Source organism: Centroberyx gerrardi, chromosome 7, assembly GCF_048128805.1.
Source record: "Centroberyx gerrardi isolate f3 chromosome 7, fCenGer3.hap1.cur.20231027, whole genome shotgun sequence".
NCBI classification, from domain to species: Eukaryota; Metazoa; Chordata; class Actinopteri; order Beryciformes; family Berycidae; genus Centroberyx; species Centroberyx gerrardi.
This window is the reverse complement of record NC_136003.1, coordinates 27482476-27501126: the sequence shown is the minus strand read 5'-3', so window position 1 is coordinate 27501126 and position 18651 is coordinate 27482476. Positions and strand designations below refer to the sequence as shown.

General features: G+C 40.5%; 1 protein-coding gene across 1 annotated transcript; it reads right to left on the bottom strand.

Moving 5' to 3' along the window:
• Window positions 1–585: 585 nt before the first annotated feature.
• LOC139909173 (myosin-4-like) lies at window positions 586–17999 on the bottom strand. The gene is made up of 39 exons (XM_071896157.2): window positions 17796–17999; window positions 17015–17158; window positions 15754–15910; window positions 15240–15267; window positions 15043–15151; window positions 14297–14389; window positions 14141–14204; window positions 13929–14027; window positions 13178–13281; window positions 12948–13086; window positions 12691–12809; window positions 12442–12591; window positions 12183–12353; window positions 11782–12088; window positions 10795–10868; window positions 10255–10342; window positions 10058–10175; window positions 9862–9985; window positions 9614–9750; window positions 8526–8781; window positions 8161–8403; window positions 7896–8072; window positions 7659–7804; window positions 7237–7327; window positions 6740–7129; window positions 6497–6623; window positions 6293–6411; window positions 6015–6211; window positions 5757–5940; window positions 5201–5366; window positions 4980–5104; window positions 4555–4863; window positions 3569–3772; window positions 2831–2956; window positions 2545–2715; window positions 1629–1733; window positions 957–1052; window positions 719–850; window positions 586–606 (listed from the first exon to the last, which is right to left on the bottom strand). The coding sequence occupies exons 1-39, from the start codon at window positions 17997–17999 to the stop codon at window positions 586–588; spliced, it is 5814 nt and encodes a 1937-aa protein (XP_071752258.2).
• Window positions 18000–18651: the final 652 nt, after the last annotated feature.

Here is an 18651-nt window from a genome sequence, read left to right as displayed (position 1 = left end):
TCACATTAACAATAGCATCATTAACTGCCTAACTAATGCATGACTGGTGGCTGTGCATTATTTTTGATTATCAAATAAACAAACAAACCGATCATATGTCACTACCATATTCATGTCTCCAAATAATCAAATTAATGAATCTCCTTTCAGGCCAGTGAGACAAAATTGGGATTAAATGCATGATCTTGATTGTGAATACCAATAAAAATGAAGAACACCAGTTTTGTCAACTTGTTGTGCAAGACTTGCTATTTTAAATTACAATTCTTCACCACATCCAATTATTGTACCAGCTAATACAAGTACAATACTTACTGTATCTGAACAATAAAATGAACTATTATCCAAACAATAAAATGAATCAAGCAGTGATGAATTATTTTGAGATTTTTATTTATATTAAGGCAACATACAACCACTACCACAAAATAAAAGAATGCAGGCAATTCCAAATGCTACTAATCATTTATCATCACTTTATATTTAATTGAAGAAATGAATAGCTATTTGGTTAAGAGTATGTTGCATACTACTTCATGCTACAGATACGGCACACTTCATCTTCTTTATGGCAGCCAAGCAAGACTATTCTCCGCTGTCTTTTCCCTGGTAAATGAGAAAGAAAAACAGAAATTATCTGTTAGATTATCAACTAGAGTGAGGTTTCCCTTCAGTAAAAGTTTGTATAAGACACACTGGCAGAAGCTGAGCGACTCACCTTGCCCATGTCGCGACTCTTGACCCTCATCTTGTTGATCTGGGTCTCGGCGATGTCGGCCCGCTCTTCAGCCTCCTCCAGCTCGTGCTGCACCTTCCTCAGCTTCGTCAAATGGGTGTTTGCTTGCTCCTCCTATCAGGTGTCACATAATTGATTAATAAGAATCACAGTCATGTAGCTCTCTAAAGATCAAGTTAAACAATGTTTCAATCTCAGTGTTGACAGAAAAATCACTCACGGCTTCCTCCGCCTGCCTCTTGTACACTTTGACCTTCAGCTGCAGTTTGTCCACCAGATCCTGCAGCCTCATTATGTTTTTCTTATCTTCCTCAGACTGGTTTTCAACAAAAGAAAACAAATATTTTACAAAACATCCTCCAAGTCAAGTCATGTCATTAATGTCAAGTCTCAAGTCTAAATGTAGAACAGCAAGTCAAGTCAGAACAAATCAAGAGTCCAGTATCAATTTAATATCTTAAAGAAAACTAAATATCTAGGACTTTTCAAAGCAATATGGTTTTAATAGGATAAAAACTTGGTAAGAGCATCATGAGTTTGATTTCTATAATCAGTTTCAACTTCAATAAATTCAATCATTCCATACAAATTCAGAAAACAGAATTTAAATTCAGTCGTCTGCTGGAACAAATCTCATCACTTTCAATCTAAGTCATTTACACAAACACAAGATCTTTTGTCAAGAGTTTAGAAACCTTTTCAAGTCATCAAAGTACAAGTCCAAGTCAAGTCCAAGTCACCAGAACCCAAATCAAGTCAAGTCTCAAATATTCTCTACATGCATCAAGTCTCAGGCAATTAAAATTGTGACTCGAGTCTGACGTCTCTCAAATATTCTACATGTATAACTGATAGAAAACTACAAGTTCACAGATTTTGTAGTATCAGATACCTGGTAGGTGAGCTCCTTAATCCTGCGCTCAAATTTGCGCACGCCTTTCACGGCATCTGATCCGTGTCTTTGTTCTGTTTCAAGCTCATTCTCCAGCTCTCGCACCTGGAACAGAGCAATGTGAATATTGTCACATAGTTGAAGAAAGTGCTTTAATTCACTCCTATGAGGACGATACAGTACAGGCTTAGTATGACACAGATTACATGGTTGCATCTGAGCATTGAATAAAGTCAATGGTCTCACCTGCCATTTAATTTTCATTTTTATTTGTAAGTTAATTATTTGTAAGTTATTTTCTTCCGGTTCTTAGTGACTCAGTTGTATTTGATATAGGTGGTCATCTCACACAAGCCCTTTGTTTTTTTTTGTTTTTTTTCAACCACCTGTGCACACTGGACAATCTTGTGTAATTCTGTCTATTGCCATTTTATATTTTACTTTCTTGAACAAATAAACTAACCAGAATTTTTAAGAAAAGCTGTGATGACACACTTTTATATGTTCCTCAAGAAACTGATTACACCCTGTCACCCTATATGGTATCTTGAAAAGAATCTATTGAAATGTTTGTAGCAGTACAACATTGTTTCATACTCAAACATTTATTTCAGAGAAAGTGGTAATATTCTTTCTGACTAAAACAACAGAGGAGCAGGGGGTATTTTTACACTATCATGAATCACCTTCACAAATTTCAAAAGATAAAATGGAAAGGTGGCAGAAAAAATGACGAACGAGGAAAATGGAAACAGCAAAACTGATCTTGCAATCCATGTTGTAATCCTGAATTAGAAAAAAACTCTCAGCCTCATAACATCATGCTAATCCTGCCAGTTTTACAAATAACACCCCAGACATGTATTTACACAAAATCCAGAGGGATTCTTTGTGGTTTTTCATTACGATGCATTACCCTTGATTCCAGTTTCTGGAGTTGTTTCTTCCCACCCTTCATGGCGAGGTTCTCAGCCTCATCGAGACGCTGCTGCAGGTCTTTCACTGTGGCCTCCAGGTTCTTCTTCATCCTCTCCAGGTGAGCGCTGGTGTCCTGCTCCTTCTTCAGCTCCTCGGCCATCATGGCAGCCTGAGCAATGTCAAAAAAGGTTAGCAGGTTGCTGTTTTTGCAGGCGAGAATTAAGCAAGGCCATACAGACTAAAACCAAACACACACACACACACACACACACACACACACTTACATCAGTGATCGCCTTTTTAGCTTTCTCTTCAGCATTTCTGGCCTCTTGGTTACTCTCCTCCATCTCACCCTGAATCTGAGCCAGATCAGCCTCCAGCTTCTTCCGACTGTTGATCAGGCTGGTGTTCTGTAAGAGATGCAAAGTATGACATTACAATGCTAATATGACTTTAAAGGTACTATGTGTAGCATCTTTAAACATCAATATGTCAATATCAAATTAATTGTGATAACTTGGTATAATTACCGTAAACAAATGAGGCCATGATGGAGATGATTGGTAGCCTCTGTCTCACGCCAATGGTATTGTTAGTACAATTGTTTCTCAAAATTAAGACTACATTTCCTATAAACCCCGTTGCTTCCTGTCCCCCCTCCCCCTCCCTGGCATCTTTGGCTTTACTGAAGAGGATAAACATGTCGGAAGTGATTTTTCCATCAGCCTTTCACTCATTTCACCATCTGCCATCACCAGAAACCCTGAAAGCTTTAGTTCTGTTTGCTCTGGAAGAACAGCGCCCTCTTCCTGTTTTGTGCCGTAAAGCAATATCCCTTCATGCCGTAAAGCAATACAGTGTAGGGACTGGTGGAGACTGCCAATCTTCCGGGCAATGCAATACTCATGTCTCAAAATGAATGTGATAATGATTTATTGATGTTAAAATGCGACATGTAGCACCTTTAAAGTGAAAAGGGATGAAATGATGACATGTATTGACAAGTATTGATCAAGTCGAACCTGTGAGTGAAGGAGCTGCACTCTCTCGCTAGCATCCATCAGCTCCTGCTCGGCTATCTTGCGGCTCCTCTCCGTCTGCTCCAGCGCTCCTCTGATCTCCTCGATTTCAGCCTGCATCAGGTTACTCCTGCGCTCAGACATGGCGACCTGCTCTTTCATGTCATCGTTGTTTCTCAGGGTGTCCTCAAGGTGAATCTGCACATCCTATAGAATGAAAATATGCATGTGTAGCGTTTCTATATGTTAATTTAAGGTTTGGGTAACCATCCAGGGCCTTGTATCCCAAAAGCATCTTAAAGCTAAGATGATTGTTTCAACCATATTTTACAAAACCTCGTTAGTTTGTGAGGTGTTTCCGAAAAGCACCTTAACACGTTCTTAAAACTGATCGTAGATAACGACTAAGTGCATCTTGAGATGGAAAACAACACCCCACCGTGTACATCTGCAAGATTCATTGCAACTTTTTAACTTGAAATTTGATTAGGCTTGATATTTGATTATTTAGGCTATATTTTTATATTATTTATTATTAAGTTTATTTTCATTTTATGTATTTTTTGTCTTTATTAAGCCTAGATTTTAATAATCTCTGTATAAAATGGATGGGTGTAGTGAAATAGAGCTTTAAATCTCTGTGGCAATTCTAAGCAGATGTAATTCTTTGCTGTGTGTGTTTCATTTTTGTTTAGTATTTCATGTATTTGCACAATGTGCCATAACTTACAGCCATTTTGATTAATCAGTTATTATGAAACCAAGTCAACAAACATTTCAGCAACATTACAGCGACTTTATGATACACTTAACTAAGGTGGCCGCGCTCCCGCTCTAAGTGCTGCTTTGAGAAACGTAGGCAATGAACAAACCTTCATCACACTTAAAAATGCTCTTTACCTCTAAGAGTGATCGTTATTGGGAAACAAGGCCTAGAACTATGTGCAAACGTTGTTCATTCTGTACATGTTCCCTTACGTGTATCTCACCTTGAGCTGAACCTGTATGTTCCTCAGTTGTTTCTGGGCCTCGGCCGCCTGCCTGTTGCCGTGGCTCAGCTGAATCTCCATCTCGTTCAGGTCTCCCTCCATCTTTTTCTTGACTCTCAGGGCATCATTTCTGCTCCTGACCTCAGCATCCAGATTACTTTGCATGGAGTCGATGACTCTTTGGCTGTTTCTCTTCAGCTGTTCGATCTCTTCCTCCCTCTCGGCGATCTTCTTGTCCACCTCAGACTTCACCTGGTTCAGCTCCAGTTGCACACGCAGGATCTTGGACTCCTCATGCTCCAGTGAGGCCTGACAACAGAGATGATACACAGTTATAATCACCAGAGATGGGTTAATCTGAAGGTGTCACACACAGTTGCTGAGTTGAGATAGGTATATGAGCTAGATATTCGTATTATCTTTACTTCTGCCTCCTCCAAAGCAGTCTGGGCCTCTCCTTTCTCCTGTTCAGCCTGCTTCTTTGATTTCTCAAGCTCATGGATAGTTTTGCCCGTCTCTCCCAGCTGTTCAGTGACATCCATAATTTCCTCTGAAACAAAAGGAAATCTGATAAGGTCCAATCATTTCCTCGCATTAATAACATCTGCCATGCACAGCATTAACTCCGTAAAGGGCCTTGACGTACGTTGCAGGTTTTTGTTTTCACGTCTGAGGGTCTCTAGTTGTTCCAGCGATTCTTCAAAGGCGTTCTTCATCTTGAAGTTCTCAGTGCCAAGAGAGCGCACCTCTTTCAAAGCTGACTCCAGCTCCGCTTGACCCTCCTCGTATTTCTGCTTCCACTCAGCCAAAACCTATTGACATCAATTGTATCATTAAACCTCCAAAGAAAGACATCATTTCACTATAAGCTTGCTAGCTTAGCTTGGCTAAAAAAGATGCCTGAGAGAATTCTGATTCAACTTATTCTCCAACAAAGATGAATGGCAATCAGCCAGCGTAATACTTTATCATCAATTAAGCTATCTGGTACTGAACCACACATAACACTGTATGATCAATGCTGTTGAAACAAATCTATCTCTGAACATTATCTTGAACTTATGCAATTCGTAGCTCCCAGTTGGTTCTAAGGTATGTGTTAATAGTCTATCCCAGAACACCTCCATTACTGCGTCATTCGTATTAGCATGCATTTACGCAATGTTTTTTGAACTCTTAACATTAGGAAAGTCATCCAGAACCTTATCAAAATTTCTCTGCTTCTTGTCCAAGGCAGCAGCGGCAGCATTGGACCTCTCAACATCCATCATCAAGTCCTCCACCTCCCCTTGCAGCCGCTGTTTGGTCTTCTCAAGAGAAGAGCACTTGGAGTTAACGGCCTCCACTGCTTCCTCTGCATCCTGAAGACGCAACGCCAGCTTCTTCCTGTGGGAGAACATGCATCGTAAGACTGCGTAAGAGTCCATCCTGTTTTCAAATGATTTGGAGATCGTTCTTACTTGGCCTCCTCAAGCTCCTCGGTGCGCTGGATGGCGTCCGTCTCGTACTTGGTTCTCCACTGAGCCACCTCGCTGTTGGCCTTGGACATGCAGCGCTGCAGCTCAGCTTTGGCCTCCTGTTCCTCCTCATACTGCTCTCTCAACAGCTCACAGTCGTGGCGAGACGACTGCAAACCATGGGCCAGGGCATTCTTCGCCTTGACAGAAAAAGCGTAAAACATATTGTAAACCTTTAAATTGGAAAAAACGTACTGAGAGTCTCTTTTGCGGGTCTTTACCTTCACTTCCTCCTCATTCAGTCTTTTCAACTCCTCGATCTGCTGAATGGAGGCTTGCTTTCCCCGAGTTAACTGTGACATTAGGGATTCTTTTTCTTCAAGCTGGCGAGACATCTCAGCTGGATGATAAGTATAAAAAAATTAGACAGTGAGTAAGTGTGCCTACTGACTTGATTGTTGCAGATCCGCTTAAGCATTCCTCACCATTTTCTGTCTGCAGCCGAGCTTTCTGACTTGAAAGGTCGTTTATCAGTCTGTGATGCTCCTCCTCTTTGGTTTTTACCTCATTCAGATGATCTTCAAGTGAACGGCACATTTTCTCCAAATTAATCTACACATTGAAAAAAAAAGACAAGATTTATTGCATGTTGTCATAGTTTAACTATTGTAAATACAACCTGGAATGGTCAACTGAACATAAAACATAAATGAATCATATCCGCTAACCTTTGACTTGGCCATGGCTTCCATATTGCTCGACAAGTCGTCCACCTCCAGTTTTAACTCGGTCTTCTCCTTCTCCAGTTTCTGCTTGACCCTCTGGAGGTTATCCAGCTGTTCTCCCAGTTCGGCGACGCTGTCCGCGTGTTTCTTGCGCAGAGCGGCGGAGGTTGCGTCGTGCTGCAACGAACACTCCTCCAGGTCCCGGCGAAGTTTCTGAAACTCGGCTTCTCGCTTCTTGTTCATCTCGACCTGAGCGGCGGTGGCTCCTCCGGCCTCCTCCAGCCGCTCACTGATCTCCTCCAGCTCCCTGGAGAGATCAGACCTCTGCTTCTCTACTTTGGCCCGAGAAGAGCGCTCAGCCTCGATTTCCTCTTCTAGCTCCTCAATACGAGCCTACAGATGAGAGATTGCAGCACTGTAATGCTAGAGGTAGAAACTAGTCAAACCAATTTAACTTTGTAAAACTGGCTTGTGTCAAACCCACTGATCAAGTTCTTCACCTGGAGCTCTTTTATTTTCTTCTGTAGCTGTACACCAAGAGCTTGTTCATCTTCAACTTTAGTCTGCAGCTGTGACAACTCAAAGTCTTTCCTGTAAAATAAAGTGAAGCATCATAAAAAAAAATCAATGCATTCTGAGTTTAGACTTAAAATGTATTTGATTTCATACGCAGGTGCGATACACTTCAGAGAAAAGAATAAAGTTAGCAAGGAGGAAAAAAAACAAAAATACACACAAACACAGCAGGTACAGCAGCAAGCAAAACTACTGTAAGAAAGGGACTAGGCTAGCCTATGATCACAATAAGTTTGTAGTATGATATACGTCTGTTTTAACTTCAAATAGAATTGATGCAGGACTTGAACTCGACATGGATTTGATGTGGAATTTGAACTTCACACAAAAAGAGAGGACTCCTTACTTTTTCAATTTTTCATCCAGCTGCTGCTTCTCATTCTCCACGTCCATGAGAGACTCCTGGGCGAGTTTCAGATCGCCCTCTAGCTTCCTCTTGGCTCTCTCAAGGTCCATACGGATCTTCTTCTCTTGTTCCAGTGAACCTTCCAGCTAAAAACATGAACCATACTTACATACATGCGTCTTTTAAATAGCACATTAGGTCAGTTTTCATCAGTTAGCCTTATGTACACTAACTCACCTCATCCACCTGCTGTTCTAATTTGCCTTTGGCTTTGGTCAGACAGTTGATTTTGTCCTCCTCTGACTGCAGGTCATCCAGAGTTTGTTGATGGGCTTCCTGCAGGGCTTTCTTCTCTTTGGTCAATTTGGTGATGTTCTCATCTTGGCTCATGATTTCTTCAGTGAGATTTTTCACCTGACATTATCATACAGAACTGCTGTTACATATCCTCCTTGAACTCTTGACAATGTAACGGTAAGCAATATTCCGTACATAATATTACCTTGTTCTCAATGGCATGTTTCTCCTTCTCCACTTTGGCTAAGGTGAGCTCTAAGTCGTCGATGTCCTTCTTGAGCTCAGAGCATTCGTCCTCCAGCTTCCGCTTCTTGGCGGTCAGCTCGGCATTCACCTCCTCCTCGTCCTCCAGTCGCTCTGTCACCTCCTTCAGCTTCGCCTCCAGCTGGATCTTGCTTTTGATGAGTCCTTCGCATCTCTCCTCTGCATCCATCAGGTTGTCAGATTCCTGATATCGAGTTTATGAGCGGATATTACACAGCTAAGCACTCAGCAAACATCCAATAATAATAATCATGCAGATCGCCTGACTTTGTACTAACTCTTAAAGCTTGCTTTGGGTTAACTTACTGTCTGGACCTGAAGGACAAGATCATTCTTCTCTTGTACGATGGAAACCATTTTCTCCTCAAGTTCTTTCCGCCTGTTTTCTGATTTGGTCAGATCTTCCTTGAGCTTAGTGAAATCCACCTTTATTTGAGCCATTTCCTTCTCAGCCTCAGCACTCTTCAGAAGAGGTTTGAGTTTAAAGTACAACTTCATCCATGGCCAGTGTTTCACATTCATGAATGAGCGGAAGTTGTATTGGATAGTGTAGATGGCCTCCCTATCAAAGTAAAATCAGGATAAGTTTTCCCTCCAAGTTTTCACTCACGTACGGTTATATATTATTCTTAAATTTAAAACTTCACTAGGCAACATTTTAATGTAACAAATAAACCTGTCTTAACACAAAATCACAAATTGGGGCTGCAGCGTCCAATTCCCACTAACTGAGACTGAGAAATTCTGATGTCGGGTATAACTGGCTGGAAATCTCACCAGAAGTGATGAATCAAACCTTAAGAGCAAAATACAAAAATGTCTCCTAAACAGTAGTGAGCGAGCGCTCCGTCCAGAGAAACCTGGACTCACCAAAGATGGGTGAACCTGCTGCGAAAAGATTTTTTTTACCATCTCCATCCCTACCAGCCATTAAAAATATGAAATCTAGGTCAGAGAAATGCAGAGTATACAATGTCCCGTTACATGATTTTTGGGTAATGCAGTCCTTCGAACACAACTTGTTAACAGCAAATTATGTGTTGGTGGCACGTAAAGTGTTAAAACTCTGTGTTCCCAGCACAAAACATGAAGGAGGCACGACTATAAACAGGAAGTAGTGTCACATTGCAGTAGCCTGGTGGATAGTAAGGGTGTTGTGGTCGGGTGGTGGATGGCGGATGAGTTTGCCTTCAGTGTAAGTAACCGTGGTTCAATTCCCAACTTCCCGAAGGAAGGTTCTACTGTGAGTCAAATTAAAATTTTTAACAAACGTTTTTCATATTTAACCATAACCAAAGCCTTTCCCTAACCTTAACCAAGTTGTTTTAGTTTCCTAACCATAACCTTAACGCAAACCTTGCCTAGTGCAGCTTTAAAGCAATAGATATCTTTACTTTCTGGCCAGCATCTTCTGGTATTCCAGCCGGATGACGTAGCCGCGGCACAGAGCCTGAGTGGACGTCACCACCTGGGCCAGGCGCTCGTCTCTCATCTCCTCCAAAGTGCCCAGGAGACCAGCTTTAAAAAACACCTGAAAATACAGTTGATTTGAGCAATTTATTCAATTCTTATTCAAGGAAGATGCGATTCCTGCTCCCGAGTGTAACCACCATTTAACAAGCGTGCTCAAACAAATGAGAACCTTGGTGTGTCCAAATTTGTACTGTGTGTGATCCACGTCAATCGAGCCCAGCAGCTTCTCCGCAGCTTTCTTGTTATCCATAAACTGTCCCTCAGGAACAGCGCTGGCATTAAGGATCCTGTATCTGTGGGAAGAATAATAGGCCTGAAACTAAGACCCGACACTGAGAAATATTCAAATTTAAACCTATATTTACCTCTGCTTGAAGTCCCCATAGAGGATTCTGCTTGGAAATCCCTTCCTACAGATCCTGATGCCCTCCAGCACACCGTTGCAGCGCAGCTGGTGGATAACCAGTTGGTTTTCCATAACACCTATGATGAAGGTGAAAATAACTCTGAGCTGTATGCTTTTACAGGATATATTTTGCAACGAGGGAATTATCAAACCTACCAGGTGTTTTTGTCTCGTTTGGTATCAAGCACCGCACAAAGTGAGGATGAGTGGTTCTCAGATTGGTCATGAGCTTGCCAAGGTTCTCCTGGAAAAAACAAAAGAATATTATGTGACTGATTGAATTTCATTTAGTTTTCAGAGGTCTGAGTTTTCACTAGTTTTAGTTTAATTTCTTGTATTCAGAAATGTTTATGTTTTTTTACTTAGTTTAACTTTAGTATATTGTCAGTGAGGGCAAAGTAGAAGTATACACTGTTGTATAAACATGCATAGTATGTATCAAGACACGTGGGTCTTATTCATTTCAGAGTTCTCTCTTATACGTCAAACTGGAAAATATTTGAATTTTATTCCATTTAGTTTTGGAGGAAGAGATGATTTCAGTACCCATTTAGTTTTTTTATGCCTAGTTTTGCTATTAGTTACTTTGTTATTTTGAGATATGATTTTCAAGTGTTTTAAATGTTGTGGTTTCAGATTTCTGACCTCAATATGGGATCAATTGTCAAAAATGGGAACCTTGCATTAGCACCTTACCCTGAACAGCGCTGACACAGTTTGGAAAGACGCTCCCTTCTTCTTGGCTCCTTTCTTGGTACCACCTGCAGCTTCTGCAGTGATAATGTAATAAAAAAAAAAACTTCAGGAATGACTGTATTGTTTTACTTTGATTCAATTACAGCGAAACTATAGCTAAAGTAGTATTTCTCTTTGGTAGATCATTTTCACTTTTTGGAATGCATACCTCAGTATGACTCTATGAACAGTTAGCTTGTAATGTTGGTAGACCTGATTATCTGAAGTCACCACCATTCACTTTGCTTTCATTTCATTCAGTGTTACAATTAGACCAATATTAGACCAATATATGAGTTTGCCAATGTATGGGGCCGATATTGGCCTTCTATTAAATATCATCGGCCAGTCAGTGTCGTCCACCTCTGACATGATGGAGGTTCCTCCCTGACCACAGCTCCATATAAAGACTGTAAAACCTGCAAGGAAATGTTATATTCTTTTGATATTCTTATATCACATTTTATTTTATTTGTTTTTTAATCAATAATTAAAGTTTTTTCTAAATTAATTCTTAATTTAAAGGCAGTTAGCCAGTGGGAGTTTCTCCTGTCATTGAATCAGTGGGGTGGGACTCCCTGCCTTTCATTATTATGGGTTTCAATGGAGAGTTTTTGTTTCGTTTGATGGTCTAAATGCTGTTTCAGAAGCTTTTACACCTCGACAATAATACAATTTTGGGTGGAAACACTGGATACCTTTAATTTTTTGGCATGAAAATTAAAAGGGATTGAATACATCAGCTATCGGCAGCTTCGATCCAAATACATCGGTATCAGTGTTGGCCTTCAAAAACCCATATAAGTTGAACCCAGTGTAAAAATGCTCTACCAAAGTGACATATCACTTTAGTGTATTTGTCTATTACACTAGTTTAGTTTATAGATACATTTCAGCCAAGCATTCTTGATCATTGATCTGAAGTGAGACCGTATAACGCTTCATTACCATCTGCTGCAGAGAAGCTTGCATACAGCATCGCCAGGAATTTGACCGACGACTTCTGGTAGAGCTGCACCACAGACTCGTTCAGCGGGTCTTTGTTCTTCTCCAGCCAGCCGCTGATGTTGTAGTCCACTGTGCCGGCGTAGTGCACCAGGGAGAAGTGAGCCTCGGGTTTGCCTTTGACAACCTTGGGCTTCAGGAAGCAGCTGTTCTTGCCAAGATGCTGGTCATAGAGTTTGTTCTTGAAAGAAGTGTCTGTTGATTTCGGAAACATGCACTCCTCCTCCAGGATGGAGAACATGCCCATCGGCTGGGGAACAAGCAATTAGTATTATTGATTGTTATCATCAGAATTGCAGGATCAGTTTTAAGTGAGTCTAGCTGCAATATTTTGAATAATATACCTTCTCAATGAGCTCAATGCAAGCTGCCAAGTCCATGCCAAAGTCAATGAACTCCCACTCAATCCCTTCCTTCTTGTATTCTTCTTGCTCCAGTACAAACATGTGGTGGTTGAAAAACTGTTGCAGTTTCTCATTGGTGAAGTTGATGCAGAGCTGCTCCAGCGTATTGAACTGAAGACGTATATTCAGTATTAGGATAAACATTCATCATTCAACATGCCATGAAGATGTGAGCGATACGTATAACTTCAGCACGTACATCAAAGATCTCAAAGCCAGCAATATCCAGAACCCCGATGAAGTGTTGTCGGGGTTGTTTTGTGTCTAGCTGCTGGTTGATTCGCACCACCATCCACAGAAACATCTTCTCATACACTGATTTTGCAAGAGCGCCAATAGCGTTGTACACCTAGAATAAAGGAAAGTTAAAGAGAGAGTTGTTTCCTCATCACATTATAAACAACCAGGAGAAATGTGTGGGATAATATTTAGTTGTTAGTCGTCTTGCCTGTTGAACATTTTGTCCTTTGGTGACATACTCATTTCCAACTTTTACTCTGGGATAACAGAGATTTTTGAGCAGGTCAGCAGAGTTCAGGCCCATAAGATACGCTGCTTTATCAGCTTCTGCACACAGTACAACACGGGGAGAAAAGGCACATAATCATAAACAATATATCTTTGGAATCATATTGGCTTAAATACTTATTTCATTTTAAAAAATCACTTAGCAAGCCAACAGTAAACCTCAGTGATGATCCTCACCCTCGGTGCCGTCGGGCTCCGCCTGCTCCTCCCGCTGCTTCTGCTTGAACTTCATGTTCCCATAATGCATCACAGCACCAGTCAGCTTGTAGATGCCCACTTTCTCATCAGCACTGAAGCCCAGAATATCGATGGCTTCCTGTTTCATAAAAAAAAAACAAAAGATATGTCAAATGTAAATCGATCAAAAAGACAGCGCCGGCTTATGTGATTTCGCTGAGTCGACTCACATCCGTAGCGATTAACTCCTCAGCGTCGTCAATACTTTTAACACTGATTTCCCCGTGGCTGATGAAGGCAAAGTCATAGGGGTTGGTGGTGATGAGAAGCATATCTGAAGTGGGTGAAATCAAGTCGAGTTAGAATAGGTTCGGATGTGTGTCTACAACTGTGTGTGAAAGAGAAAGAGGCCATTAATTACGCAGTAATGACTGGAAATAACTAAGTAAAATAGATGTAATAACTAGTTATAGCATTAGAATGACTGGTATTAAGGTGCTTTTACCAGTAACTGTATTAGATAAGTGGCTCTAACACACATTTTTGAAACCAAAGGATAAACAAGTTCAAAAAGGAGGAAACACACTGTCTGCATTGATTTATCTGCCATTCATTACAGAAAGTGACGACACCTGTGCAGAAACAATGTTTTTTCATGAGGTGTTCATTTGATAATAATGTAGAATACATACAATAATACATTATATATTTTAGAAAAGACATACCAGTACTGACTATGTACAGTATTCACATAGGTATACAAACCTACTCTGTACCAACTCTGCATACATAACAGAAAACAACAAAAACCTCATTAATCAGTTACCAGTCATTCTAATGCTGTAACTAGATATTACATCTATTTCTCTAGGATATTACTTAGTTAGTTCCAGTCATTACTACGTCATTAATAAAGGCTTACCAGAAAGGGAAAAAGAAAGATGGAATAAGACAAAAAAAAAAAAAGATGCATCGGATTACCAATGAGTTCAGGCTTCTTGTTGCAAGTAAGCTGATAAAAGATGTGGTAGCTCCTCTCTGATCCCAACTGAAATGTCACTCTTGATTTCTCCAGCAGATCTTTCAAAGAAACAAGGCAAAATTAACATGATCTATAAACCAAAAAGAAAATCACCATTATCTATTTCACGCAAGATACGATACAGCAAAACATGTGCACAAGTCAAACTTACATGTTTCAATATCCGCAGATGCCAGTTTACCAGTTGTGCCAAAGTGTATTCGAATGAATTTACCCTATTCAACACAAAAAAATGATCTTACTGTCTGTGCTGTACAAATGATCCTGATAAATCAGTTTGAAAATGAAGAACCTCAGGCTGACTTACAAAGCGAGAAGAGTTGTCATTCCTCATGGTCTTGGCATTCCCGAAGGCCTCCAGCAGAGGGTTTGCCTGGATGATCTGATCCTCCAGCGTCCCCTGAGGAAGAGCAGGGGAATCTGTCTGACACACACTGACTCCAGTCTCAAACAAGTGACTGACTGTACTGGCAGCAGAGGTTGACCAAGTCAACTTTGCTCGAGTCCTAAGTCAGTCTCAAGTCTTGAGGCACAAGTCAAGTCCCAAGTCTAAATGTAGAACAGCAAGTCAAGTCAGAACAAATCAAGAGTCCAGTATCAATTTAACATCTTAAAGAAAACTAAATATCTAGGACTTTTCAATGCAATATGGTTTTAATAGGATAAAAACTTGGTAAGAGCATCATGAGTTTGATTTCTATAATCAGTTTCAGCTTCAATAAATTCAATCATTCCATACAAATTCAGAAAACAGAATTTAAATTCAGTCGTCTGCTGGAACAAATCTCATCACTTTCAATCTAAGTCATTTACACAAACACAAGATCTCAAGTCAAGACTTTAGAAACCTTTTCAAGTCATCAAAGTACAAGTCAAAGTCAAGTCCCAAGTCATCAGAACCCAAGTCAAGTCTTAAGTCGTCTCTTCATGCACCAAGTCAAGTCTCAAGCAATTAAAATTGTGACTCGAGTCCAAGTCATGTGACTCCAGTCCTCACCACTGACTGGCAGCACCGCCTGTCAAAACACAGTCTGATGAAAGACCCGGTCCTACCTTCATTTTGCTGTTCGTCTCCTTCTTCTTGTCTCCAGCTACTGCGATTGTCGCAAAATACTGAATGACGCGTTTAGTGTTGACGGTCTTTCCTGCACCGGATTCTCCACTAGCCAAAAAACAAAAATCACACATTTCAACTTGTGACAGTTTTATCAGAGTCAGTCAATAGATTAAGAAATCATCGCTACACTTACGTGATGAGAATAGACTGATTTTCACGATCTGGGAAACAAAAGAGAAGACGGTGACTAAACATAAAACTATTGAATCACAGTGATTCACCGCTCACTTTCCAGCTGCTGCCTCTTCCCAATTACACATCACCCCCAACATTTGGATTTCCATTTGCACTATAAAGACCAGGAGCGTCTGCTGCTATATTGAATTCTGCTATTCAATTATTGACTGTTGAACTATCTACTGGCACATATTAGGCATTCATTGCACACTTTTCTTTTAGCATTACTATTTAGTATTCATACTCATGTATATATTTTAGTTCATTTTAACATTACATTCATGCAAGTTATACTAGTTACATATGTACATAGTATATCATATTTTATTCTCTTACTTTCTCATTTTAGTTTGTTCAGGCATCAGAGAAGACAGCAAACTAAGAATTTAATTGTCCAGGGCAACTTGTTTTCTCTGCATATGACAATAAAAGAACTTTAACTCAAACTTGATTTTGTTGTGCTGACGTACCAGTGAGCATGAACTGGTAGGCGTTATCAGACAGGGCGAAGATGTGAGGAGGAACCTCCATCCTCTTCTTCCCCCGGTAGGCCTGCACCACCTCGGGGTTGTAGACTGGAAGCCACTTGTAGGGATTCACAGTCACACAGAAGAGCCCCGAGTAGGTCTGCATGGAGAGAAAAGACAGAAGATGCATTTATAAAACACAAGTGAAGAAATGTGCATGAAGCAGTGAGGAATGGATTTTTTACATGATATTTCATACAGGACCGACATTATGGAGTAAGCCTAGCCACAGATTAAAAAGGACTTTTACAAAGGACAAAGTCACCTTTCACACACAAGGCTTAAAGTGGTTCTTAAATAGCTTTTTTAAGTGTATCAATCATGAGATTTTTGAATGGACTCGCCACTTTGCCACTTTCAGATCCCACTGTAACTCAACAGGCAGCTCCATTTCGCTCCATTTTACAAACAATATAAATGTAAGCAAACCCTGCAGACTCTGCTGACACTTTCAAAATGCAGCTAAAGACTCATCTGTTCAGACTGGTCTTTGTTTAGCTTCCGTGTCTGTAATTCAGTGTTTTTATGTCTCTGTTCTGGTCTTATTTTAACTATTTTACTCTGTGTGAAGCAGACTTTGCTCTGTGAAAGGTGCTATATAAATAAACTATACTTACTTTACTGCTTCACATAACCTTTTAAAATCTTCAGATGTCACATACTCAGTTCTTGTATCAACAGCTCAGTCATTTTAACAATGTAGTCAATCCATTAAATGAAAGCATGAACGAAGCCCACTGTGGAGACAGAGGCTCCACAGGGGGCGCCATACTCCAGTTCCTGACTGGGCCTTTAAATGAAGCCAGCAGCAGGTTTAACTTCAAGACAAATGGCAGAGTTGGGGGAAGGCTCTTGGGCAGTGACAATAATCAGCACCAACAGAGTACGTGTACATGCAAATTAATAAAATAAGAATCTGAATAGTCCAATACCAAGATATGTGTGTTTCAAGGGTACATTCATATTTCACTATTTTTCAAATGAATGAAACAGAAATGTGATTTTTTTTTTTTTTTCATTATGACTTTTTTCTTCTTCTGCTGTCTAATGTTTTCTGCAATTGGATGGTTTTGGTATCTTATTCTAATTTCAATTAAACATATTATTCTAATTTCAATGAAACATAAAAATACTTCTAAGTCCATCATCTGATGTATATCAGCTGTGTCTGTCTAACTGGCTCCATGTTCCTTGACTGACGTACATAGATCATCCACGCTGCGTAGCGCTCTTTGAGGTTGAACAGCACCGCCGGCTCATGCAGGTGGGTCATCATCACCATGTCCTCGATCTTATCAAACTTGGGCGGGTTCATGGGGAACACCTGCTGCTCCTTGACGGTTAAAGTCTGGGAAACACAAACAGAACAACTTGTTTCAAAGAATTTTGTAGAATCAAGTGTCATTTTCTTGATAGTAGTGCGGTGATCTGCCTTATTCCTGAAAAGATTCCTGAAACAAGTGAAACTGCATTGGAAGCAAGTGGAGTTATCTCACCTCAGTGGCATAATTGTTCTCTTGTTTTAAGAAAAATAAGATTTGAAGGCTGAATATGAGACTAAATGACTTGTTAAGATGGATGGTTTTTGCACTGTAAGGCAATCCCCCAAAATTACAAGGATTCAGATTTCCCCCCAGAATCTCATTCTTGTCAGGGTGGAACAGGCCTCTCAAACAGCTTTTAGACCATCATGGGACACTAAAATTCTCCATTGAAGTCCAAACTAATGAAATTCTTAGGTGTGAGGCAGGTTTCACTGCAGGTTTTACAGACTGAAACCCCAGAAGCTGAAAAATCCTCCCACACCACACTAGAATGGTTTCTCTGGTCAGCTATGTGAAATAAAAAAGTAATAAAAACATTCACTAGCTGTGGTCTGACAGGAACCTCCATCATACTAAAAGAGAGCGACTGACCAATATCCAATTTTTAATTAAAGGCCAATATCAGTCCGATCTATCAGCCTCACCCTCCAGCACACCTACTCTGTCATCCAGAGTCTTGACGGTGGCTTTGCCGTCCGTCTTCTCCTGGATCTCAGCCTTCACATACAGCTCCTTCTCCTCGCTGACGAAGCAAGCCGCCTTGCTGTCGAAGGGACGAGACTGAGCCTCGATCCTCTCCTTCTCCGACTTCCGCAGGTACTGGGCAGCCGGCCCGAAGATCGCCATTTCCCCATCTGTGCTCATCTTCTCTTCCTGAGTCAAAGAGAGAAAACACCTTCAGCGTCTCCTCAGCTCCTTGGATGTTGTTTGAAATGTGATGCAGCATGTCTTTAAACTCACCTGTTTGTTGCACCTCTAAATATTGGAATAGCAAAAGTGGTCAGAAGTTTGAACCATCCACAAAAACCTGTGAGAGCAGTTGGTCAAAAGTTGCAAATACACAATGTCTCATCCTGTACCAAGACATAAAAAACAAAAAAACACAACTGTTACCATTCACTGATGGGTCGTGGACTTACCTTGTTGATTATGCTGGGACAGTAAACATTGCCAGTTGCAGCGGCCCTTTTTATATCACACCATTGTCCTTGGTGCGAAGCCTTCCTTCTTTACATGGGCATGTACTGGTTGAGTTACACGAACCTGTTGCTCATCATGGATAAGTTCATTAAGCAGAAGGTGCAGTAGAGTTATATTTAGCGTTTGACGCCATAAAATGTCACATTTGAAGTCAATGGAGCGCATAGCAACACTGCATTATATATGTAAAGAAGAGAGTAGAAAAGGATTCTACACTAAAATTCTGTTAATTTATTTATTTATTTAAACTTTCTAGCAGATGGGATTGTGTGACACATTTATGAATGGGCAACAGGTGAGAAGGATGATCAATAAA

Excerpts from the sequence above, each read along its gene's own strand:
- LOC139909173 (XM_071896157.2), bottom strand. The coding sequence starts at position 17,999 with ATGAGCACAGATGGGGAAATGGCGATCTTCGGGCCGGCTGCCCAGTAC. Across the intron at positions 9,751-9,861 it reads ACAAATTTGGACACACCAAG|GTGTTTTTTAAAGCTGGTCT; the intron begins GTTCTCATTTGT and ends CTGTATTTTCAG. Across the intron at positions 5,367-5,756 it reads AGCAGAGAAATTTTGATAAG|GTTTTGGCTGAGTGGAAGCA; the intron begins GTTCTGGATGAC and ends TGATGTCAATAG.